General features: G+C 37.1%; 1 protein-coding gene across 1 annotated transcript in view; it reads left to right on the forward strand.

The window, feature by feature from the left end:
• The window catches only part of sppl3 (signal peptide peptidase 3), a 39,706-nt gene that overhangs the window by 19,872 nt on the left and 9,834 nt on the right, over positions 1 to 10,000 (forward strand). The window contains exons 2-9 of the mRNA XM_059538544.1: positions 1 to 59; positions 1,233 to 1,324; positions 1,442 to 1,561; positions 1,713 to 1,791; positions 3,943 to 4,055; positions 4,176 to 4,282; positions 6,287 to 6,641; positions 8,427 to 8,536. The exon at positions 1 to 59 is cut by the window's left edge and continues 19 nt beyond it. Of these exons, the coding sequence (XP_059394527.1) occupies positions 1 to 59; positions 1,233 to 1,324; positions 1,442 to 1,561; positions 1,713 to 1,791; positions 3,943 to 4,055; positions 4,176 to 4,282; positions 6,287 to 6,641; positions 8,427 to 8,536 (1,035 nt within the window). The remainder of the gene's footprint in view (positions 60 to 1,232; positions 1,325 to 1,441; positions 1,562 to 1,712; positions 1,792 to 3,942; positions 4,056 to 4,175; positions 4,283 to 6,286; positions 6,642 to 8,426; positions 8,537 to 10,000) is intronic.

The following is a 10,000-nucleotide window of genomic DNA, read 5'->3' on the forward strand; positions in this document are numbered from 1 at the left end:
TCCAGCCAGGTGTCCACCTTCCTCATCTCCATCCTCCTCATCGTCTATGGCAGCTTCAGGTAAGCTCTCATCTCTTCCGCTGCAGACCTGGAACCAGCGCTGTATTGTCACAAAATCTTGTTTTTGTAGATCATGTGAGTCTTTTACATGTACAAACATAATCGTGGGATTCTCTTATTGTTCTGAGCATTGTTGAATTGAATTTCATAAAATATGTCGCTAAATATCTAGAGTTTTTTTAGCTGGCTGATGTTATTCGCTTGTGTTAAAATGTTAAGAATGCCTTCTAATTATAAACTAATCAGTAACGTTTAGTTTCCAAATTTATCTAGTCAAGCTACCATTACTGTCAACTCTGCATTACTAAGAGATCAGAAATATGCTAATATTTGTTTTCCAGCCTGCACTGCAAACTGTGCTGAAGATATGCATCACCAAAGTCAGCCAACACAAACCTGTTTCATATTTGAAACAATATTACGCATTAGAACACGATTCAAACTAGGAAGTTAATATTTCTGTTGAGATATTTATCTTGTTCAGGGAAAAAAGTGTAAATAATTAAAGTGTTTGATTTGTTCTGACCATAAAGAGCCGTTTAAAACCACGATTGATAGTATGATTTCAACAGATTCCACTTAGGAGCAAAAATCTGCCTTTAAACATTTGATTTATTGACTTACTCTTAAAAAAAAAAAAAAAAAAAAAAAAAGTTTTTTTTTTTTTCTACTTGCACTTAGAGATACAAATTCAATATATAGTGGAAAAAAATAATAGGTACTGGCTTAGGTCGGCAAAAAAGCATCTTTACTCTGGGTCTTGTACAAATATCTATTAACATGACTCAGTAGGCATTTCCCAGATGATATAGGCCTGTATTCATTTGTTGTGACAGAAAATTCATCTTTGAGGTGGAGAAGTGTAATTTGCAGCGTCATACATTTTGTGCATTTTGTAGTTGATCGTTTAACTAATGAAACATTGGTCTTTCCAAATTTAAAGTGGACAAAATCTAATACTCATGGAGTTTGAAAGTTAGATGTGCCTAAAACAGTACAGTCTATATTAAATAGACTGGCCATCCCAATCTTTTATTTGCTTTAAATTATATATGCTGTCTGTGACTTGTCAAAACCAATAATATCAAGCGTAAAACTCCTGCATCCTAGTTCTTCCTGCTGTTGGGGGCAGAGAAATCGAGGTTTGTGGGTAAACTCTGTCTGTCCACACAGGTCATTAAACATGGACTGTGAGAACCAGGAGAAGGACAAGGATGGAAACCCCACCAACACTGGCTCCTTCAACAATGCTAACTCTAACAACAGTGAGTCCTCAACTAACCTCTTCATTAATCACGCTAGAAACAGATGGAGATGTGCATTCTAGGTGCGTTAGTGCGCTCTTCTGTACAGAAGCTGAATTATCTCATGCATTTGCACAGGTATTCAGACCATAGACTCCACACAGGCGCTGTTTTTGCCCATTGGAGCCTCCGTGTCTCTGCTCGTCATGTTTTTCTTCTTCGACTCTGTTCAGGTGGTGTTCACCATATGCACTGCAGGTACGTGCTGCACACAAACACAGCAGTGACCTTGCACCGCTCCTTTCTCACACACTGACCTAGTTCATACGCCGCAGCGTGTCACTGCACTGTGATCTGCTCGAGTAATATTTATGTAATTCTTTGTGTTTGTTTTGTTCTGTTTTCGCAGTTCTAGCTACCATCGCATTTGCATTTCTCCTGCTGCCGATGTGCCAGTATCTGACCAGGCCCTGCTCCCCACAGACCAAGTATGTAATGCTAACAGACTCGTCAGGGTGGTTTATGGTTAACTGCAGCTACTTCAGTTCATATGTCAACAGTGTCTCATTGGGATTCAAATGATTCAGATCAAAATCTTATGACATTCACTTAGGAAACCTTAACTGTGCCCCTCAGTAGCATGTGTATATGAAGTCTTATGATGAATAGCTGATGCCAACATTTTAGTATTACATGGAATAAATAATTAAAATAATAATATAATTTTTTAATTACATTTAAAATAATAATTTAAAATGATGAAATAATAACGTGAATATAAATATAAAATTCTATTATTACTATTATTATATATTAGGGGTGTAACGGTAAGTGTATTCGTACCGGACCGTTTCGGTACAGGGCTTCCGGTACGGTGCAACGTGTTTCCAAACGAACATATTAAGTGACTGAAGTCTCCGCGTTCAGCGCAAATCCCGCCCTGCAGCTGATGCTAAGGCCGGTGACACACTGGCTGCGTGGTGTGAGTGTGGCGTTTCTGCTGCGTGTCAGTTGCGTGACGGCCGCTTCGCGTTTTCTGTGCCTTTAGACACCAGAATCGTGCCTGACGCGGCGCTGACGCGCTGCTGCTACTGTAGGTGACATAGAGGGAGACCGCTGAGGCGTGGACAGACCAGGATCTTGTCTTCACGACAACAATATCTATACTTCATGTTGAGCATAAATATAAAGCCTACTGATAAAGGACACCGTCAACAGTATTGACGGCAAAATAGACTATGTAAAAACAATTGTAATTCAAACGCAGCTCCCGTCGGCATTTAAACAGACCTTTGCTCTTAATTATGATCGGCCCAACGCAATAACGAAATCTGAGCAGGTCTAAAAACTGAAACTGTTGATGCTGCAACTTTACACTTTGGAAAAGTTATATATATTTTTAAAATATGAGCAGGCCTACAAGCTGGGATTGGTAATGCTGCACTGTAATCATAGTTATTTATTTATATTTTTCATTATATTTTATTATATGATATTGGTTTGAGACAGAGTATTTTATTTAGTGGAGAACTTAGCAGCAGAATTTTATTTCTTATTCTTTTTTTATTTTATATATATTTTATTAAAAAGTATTAAAAAAAAAAACAAATTGTAAACAATGTAATAAATTGTTTAAAAAAAAGTTTATAGTAATAAACAACCTGCAGTTTAATGTTTGCATTTCTTTCCCTTACTGTACCGAAAATGAACCGAACCGTGACTTTAAAACCGAGGTACATACCGAACCGTGATTTTTGCGTACCGTTACACCCCTATTATTAATGTCATTAATAGTTTGTCATTAATATATTATAAATATAGATATTAATATAAAGCATTTATTGATGACTATGATAAATTCTTATATTAAGTAACTTTTTTCATTATTTTCTTCTTTTATTTTCATTATTATATGGATACATTTCCTATTCCCAACTTATGACAGGTATACTTTTTTTTTTTTTTTTATAATAATAAAATGAATCTTTTAAAATAATATAATACTGCATATTTACAAATATCAATATTGTGATCCTGTTCCAGTAACAAATGTCAAAGTATGGACTATTATGGTTAAATAAAAAGCTCCTCTTTGACCACTTTTTTCATTTGTTAGGTTGGTCAGAAGTGAACACAATCACAATTTTTTGTTTTTTTGTTTGAATAGTGACCTAGAAATAGCAAAAATCTGAAATATTTGAAACATTTACATCCATATTTTAGATCATAAACTTTTTATTTCCATGTGTAAATGAAAAAAAGTGGTTTCAGACATATGGACCCCAGTTTATATAAAAATCTATTTGCATAGCTTTTTGGCTCAACCCAGGTTATTAACACTTAAAAGAGATTCGTTGGCTGAAGCTCAGAATCCTCCAAAATTGGCTTTTAAAGTAATCTTTTTGACACAGACAATGGACCTGTTTGTTGGCAGGGATTTTCCTCGCGGCTTCACTCAATCTCGCAATGTAATCTTGAATCGGTTCAGTTTGCTTTGGAACATTCCTCTTGTGTATTAATGGACAGCAGTGTTAAAGATCAGATGCTGGGGTGTGAAAAAGAGGGCCTGATGTCTCAGCCGAGTGACGCGTGTTTGCTAGTGTATTCAGCATGTGAGCCAGCGTGTCTCTTGTCTCCAGGATCTCTTTCGGCTGCTGTGGTCGCTTCACGTTGGCGGAGCTGCTGTCGTTTTCCCTCTCTGTCATGCTGGTTCTCATCTGGGTGCTGACGGGCCACTGGCTGCTCATGGACGGTGCGTCAGCATGCTGTTACTCTGTGTTTATGTGTAGGAAGAGAATGTAAACACATCCTCTGCTTTACCTCATGTTGCGGTGGTATTTTTCTCTGAATCGTGTGTTTTAATCTCCTGCAGCTCTTGCCATGGGGCTCTGTGTGGCCATGATTGCATTTGTGCGACTGCCTAGTCTCAAGGTGTCGTGCCTGCTGCTGTCAGGCCTCCTCATCTATGATGTGTTCTGGGTAAGCAATTAATGCAGCAAGTCACACTGGTTCCTACGGATAGGCATCAAGTCTTCATATCACACCAAGTGTGAATTATTTGGCACAGTAACCATTTATACACAACCAGTCCTAAGGTTTAGACATGTTTGTATGGCCTCCATCTATTTACATTCTAAATGCATGCCATAATTTAAAATGTCTCAATCTACTGGTAAAAAGCCATACATATGTACATCATTTAGTTTGCTTTGGTTTTTTTTAGTTTTTTTTTAAGGTGTTTCTAATAATCAAATGCAATTTGTTTTTTTTTCCAATTAACTTTTTTTTTACTCTTGGTGTATGTCAAAAGTGTTAATTTCATTAACGAAAACTATGATGAAAAATGTTCGTTGACAAGCTTTTTTTTTTTCTTTTCCCATGACTAAAAACGAGATGACAATAAGGTCAATAGATGACTATAACTGTGACTGTATCAACATGCAATCATTTACAATAAAAGACAACACTAAAATGTATAAAAAAAAAAAAACCTATACCAAAATCTGTTTGTTTTCGATCGAATAGGAAAAATATTTAGACTGCTGAACATGCCTCTACTACACAAGCTTTCGTGTTTGCGGTTGCCAGATATCAGAGTTCAAATCCCCAAATCAGAGTTATTCTGTTTAAAGTATACATTTTCTGGTGGTTGTTGATTAAATACACTTACTCAACTGCTATTTTTTTAATAGAGAAACATTATTACAATTTGGAATTATTGGAATTACTATTAGGAATTAACTATTAGGATAACTGTTATAATGATTTTTGGTTGTTTTTACCAGTTTTAATAATTTAGACTGTGAGAGTGCATGTCTAAGTTTTTGATGTTAATTTATTAATTTATTATAGTAAATAGCCTCTAATAAATCAGAACAATAGATGAGGTCAAGTAAACATCTGTGAATGTGCAATACCTGGAATGTAAAAATAAATCTCGCAAATAACAACAATAATTGCAATTATAATTGAGCAAAAATAATTTCTCAGTTTAATCATAAAACTAGACTAAAATGCTCAGACATTAGGTTGACTAAAACTTGACCAAACAAAACAGGACAAGGTTGACAGAATATGATGACTAAAAAGTACATTTGACACAGGACTAAGACTAATTCAAAATACTAAATTAAAAATGGGTGACCAAATGAAAACTGTCATTATACAGAAGAGCACTAATTCACTACTACCGTCACTACTTAAGCTTTATAGCAACTTTATGTGCTTGAAATTAGTTTTGTAAACATAATTTGGGCTTATATATATATATATATATATATACCACTGCTATAAAAAAAATAGAAATTATTAAGGTCTTAATTTAAGCCATATTGCAATTTATTTTAGTTTGATTTCAATTAATCGTGCAGGCCATGCATCATTATAGTCTATATTGCTTGCTTTATAGGAATTCAAAGCTTTGCTCTGTAACAAGTTCTTCCTCGTCTTGACTTGTTCAGAAAACATCCTGCATTTTATTTTCACAATCAATTTTTTTTTGTCTCTCTCACATGTGAATAATTAAAGCAAGTCATGCACATTTATGATTTGTCATCATATACTGCCATGCCACTCCACCCAGCTGGTGCCATAAAACATGTAATTGCAGCTCATGAAATTGTTTCACAAGTATTCAAGTAATCCTAAAAAGGCTGTTTTCTTAATTGCTTGTGAGTAGTCTTTTAACAGGTGCTTTATTATGTAGACTAATGCACCTGGAGCAATCTGAGGTTAAATTTGAATTTGAATGCAAACCTGTAACCCTTTGGTTGCCAGTCCACTAGATCACATCAAATAATTTAATTGCAACTTTGAAACGTGTTCCCCATCCCACCCCCATGCTGACTGTCGAGACATTTTCGTCAGTGTCTCAAATCACTCCAAACACGCTTACACAAGCCTGACATCACTCTCTCTCAGCTCAGTCTTAAAACAGCAGGCAAGCTGGTCTGTCCTCTGACTCATCTCCCTCATCTCCTGCAGGTCTTCTTCTCCGCCTACATCTTCAACAGCAACGTGATGGTGAAGGTGGCCACGCAGCCCGCCGACAACCCCCTCGATGTGCTCTCACGCAAGCTGCACCTTGGCCCCGGCATGGGACGGGATGTCCCCCGCCTCTCCCTGCCAGGAAAGCTGGTGTTCCCGAGCTCCAGCGGCAGCCACTTCTCTATGCTGGGCATCGGTGATATCGTCATGCCGGGCCTGCTGCTATGTTTTGTTCTCCGATATGACAACTATAAGAAACAGGCCAATGGAGAAGTGCCCGGTCCTGTCAACATGTCCGGCCGCATGCAGCGGGTTTCCTACTTCCACTGCACCCTCATTGGTTACTTTGTTGGTGCGTTTCGCAACAGGATCTTCCTAACAAACTGTTTGATCTTTTGATCTCTTGAAATTCTTCCTCTGTCTATCATTATTTAAATCTGTCATTTCATCTATGTAATACTCTGTCAGTCTGTATTAGTGGTCGACCGATATATCGGCTGATATTTGTCATTTTTTCAAATATCGGCATCGGACGATACGTTTTTCTGCTTGCTCGATGTGTTCGAGACGCGCCAGACTTTTTTGACAACGCTGAGAGCAGCAGTGCCTGAGTGCACACATTGCTCACACTCTTTCTTTTGTTTGTCGTCGTCGTTAACAGTTCTGTCTAACACTGATAGAAGTTTGCCTAATAATCAGAACGGTTAAACAAAGAAATTAATGTATACGGAAAGTATTATAACGATTGCTTTCATATTAGGCCTATTAATAATAGAAAGGCAAGCATTATAATACTTTCTCATTAGCCGTATAATTTATATAAATAATAATAATAATAATAAAAAAAATCATATCTGCTTTATATCGGCTATCGCCACCCCCCCCCCCAGCTTTCCAAGATATTGGTTATCGGCTGTCAAAAAACACATTGGTCGACCACTAGTCTGTATGTTGTTTCATCTATCCATCTATAGTTCAATCTATCATCTTTTGATCTGTTTTTCCATCTATCCATCTATTTGTTTCATATCTGTCTATTGTTTAGTCATATATCTATCATATTCATATGTTTTATAAATCATTTCTGGATCATATATTCATATGTCTGTCATTCTATATTATATAGTAGGCGCTTACACACTGCATATTTCTAACGTAGTTATAATAACTAGCCAGCATGGTGTAAATATTTTACATGGCTTTTTAAAAATGCTGTGTAGCAGGTGTTTCGTATGCGTTTGGCCAATCGGTGTACCCTTACGTCACTGGTAGTTCCTCTAAACAGTTCTAGACCCTTCTCTGAAGTAGGAGCTAAAGTATTTCCCCAAACAGAGTTCTTGGAACTAAATTCATTACTAGTCCCTGCAGTGCGAACTACTAGTCCCTGCAGTGCGAACACTAAAAGATGGGAACTTCAAGTTGTTCTAGGAATTATGAAAAGGTTTCCCCGGTGTGATTGTCTGTCTGTCTGTTGATTTGTCTGTTTTTCCAACTAATTGTCTGTCTATCGTCTCTCTTTCCAGCTCAGCTTCTTTCTGTCCGTCTATTTATCGTTCGGTAGTTCTATCGATCTCTCTTTGTTTCTATCTGTCATTGCATCAACCCTTTCTGTCCATCATCTTATTGTTCTGTTGTTCTGTCTGCTCTTCCATCTGTCCTTCATTCAGTCCTTCCATCGTTCTGTTACATCTATCCATCTAACTGTTGTTCTTTGTGTCTGTTGTTTCATATCTGTATCTATCTCTTCCTCTCTATTGTCTGTCCATCTATTAGCCTCTTTATCATTCTATCTGTTATTCCATTTGTCCTCCATTCTATCCATTTATTGTTCTGTCTGTCATTCCGCCTCTGTCTGTCCATCTATCTTTCGTGTTGTTCTGTGGGTCTGTCCATCATTTTTTCCATTATTCAGTTTACAGTTTTGTGTATCAGTCTGTCTACAAAAAAAAAACCAAGACCGGATGAGTGAGTGTTCAAGATTCATCATATTGATTCAAATGGTTTCAAAACTTGTATGGCTCATGACAAAAGGATATAGTTTCATAACTGACTTAGAACCATTTTTTGCTGGTGAAAATACTAGTGGCCTAAGACTTTTGCACAGTATTCAAAAAATAATGCTGTCTTCCCATCTCAGGTCTTCTGACTGCAACCGTGGCCTCCCGTATTCACCGCGCGGCCCAGCCTGCCCTCCTGTACCTGGTGCCCTTCACGCTGCTGCCTCTGCTCACCATGGCCTACCTGAAGGTGCGTCTGTTTGCACCAACGCCAGAATCCCCATGGGGGGCTAGGGCCTCATTTCTAGAAAATCTCATAACGGTGTCAACTTAATTTCATAGAAAATCGCCGTTTCGTCATTGCTCAGAAACAATGCAGACGACGACATCGAGTCGTTGTCAGGTTATTTGAGCAGGGTGTGTGCCGGATCCGTAACGCTGGGCTACATTATTTATGTGCTAGCGCACACACCTGTGTGCGTCTCTGCGGGTACTTCACATTCCTCTTATTGAAGCGTCAATAGTACTCCGGTTTCTTTTCACTGTGGCAGATGTTTTGTTTTGAATGTGTTGTAAGATTCTCATAAGTTCTGAGTGTGCCATCACGATAGCAACTGGCCTCTCTTTTCCATAGAAACCATCAATTGTAGAACATGTGGAAACGTTCATGCCAAGTCAAATGTATATGATGTTATTTTAATCGGTTTGCACATGCGCTGTGTCTTGAAGCACTTCCTTTTTTCTTTTTTTTTTGACAAGGTATGTTGTAGTACTTCTTAGATGTGAAAACCATCAACAAGATGTGTTTTCAAATGTTAAAAATATAACAGGGAAAAGAAACTAGGATTAGAAAATGAAATTCCAAATCCATATTCTGAAACTTGAAGCTCCCACTGTTTTTCCATGTAGGTGTGTGGTTTAAATTGTGTTGGCCTGTATTCTGGTTGGTATAGTTGTCAGTATTATGAAAGTATAAATTAGGTCTTTTGTTGTTGGTTGAGTTTGGTTGGTTTGATCGTGAGGGGTGTGACCTTTATGAATTGAACAGATGTAATCATAGATGACGTAAACACAGCCGCACGTTTTGCTGTTTTCATTAGAATGTCTGCACAATTTAACATGTTACATTGAAACTTTTATGACTGTTAATAACAATCTCAATGGCCGTGCCAACCTAGTAAAGAATGTGTGGCAAAATAAAGATTTGTGCTTGTTGGGAAATTGAAAGTGTGAATAGGCGTTAACAAGATGAGGATGTGATCATATCCGCACAGATCTACACAGGTTTGTGCTGTTTTATAGAAGAACAATATTGATGAATAAACACTTGTTTGCACAAGCCTCCTGTAATCATATTCGTATTTGTGAGCTCTGATATGCGTGTAGCTTAATGCTCTGCTAATGGGTCAAATTTATGTGCAGGAATGATGGACACTGGGACATTGTGTTATCACACGCGTCAGTCGAATCACATAGACTGCATATTTAAACCATGCACTTTATTCATCTTATCAAACACGTTTCAGACCAGATATAGATATATTATATACTATATATTTCGAAAGAAGATAAAATAAAAAAGTAGTTTTATTCTATTTGTACTTAAAATATCATTTTTGATAAATTTTCATTTCATAAATCTATTTAGTTTTATTCAAATAAATTGTGTGCATCAAAACTAATATTACTATTATAACTACTACTACTATTACTA

This window comes from Carassius carassius, chromosome 45 (genome assembly GCF_963082965.1).
Source record: "Carassius carassius chromosome 45, fCarCar2.1, whole genome shotgun sequence".
NCBI classification, from domain to species: Eukaryota; Metazoa; Chordata; class Actinopteri; order Cypriniformes; family Cyprinidae; genus Carassius; species Carassius carassius.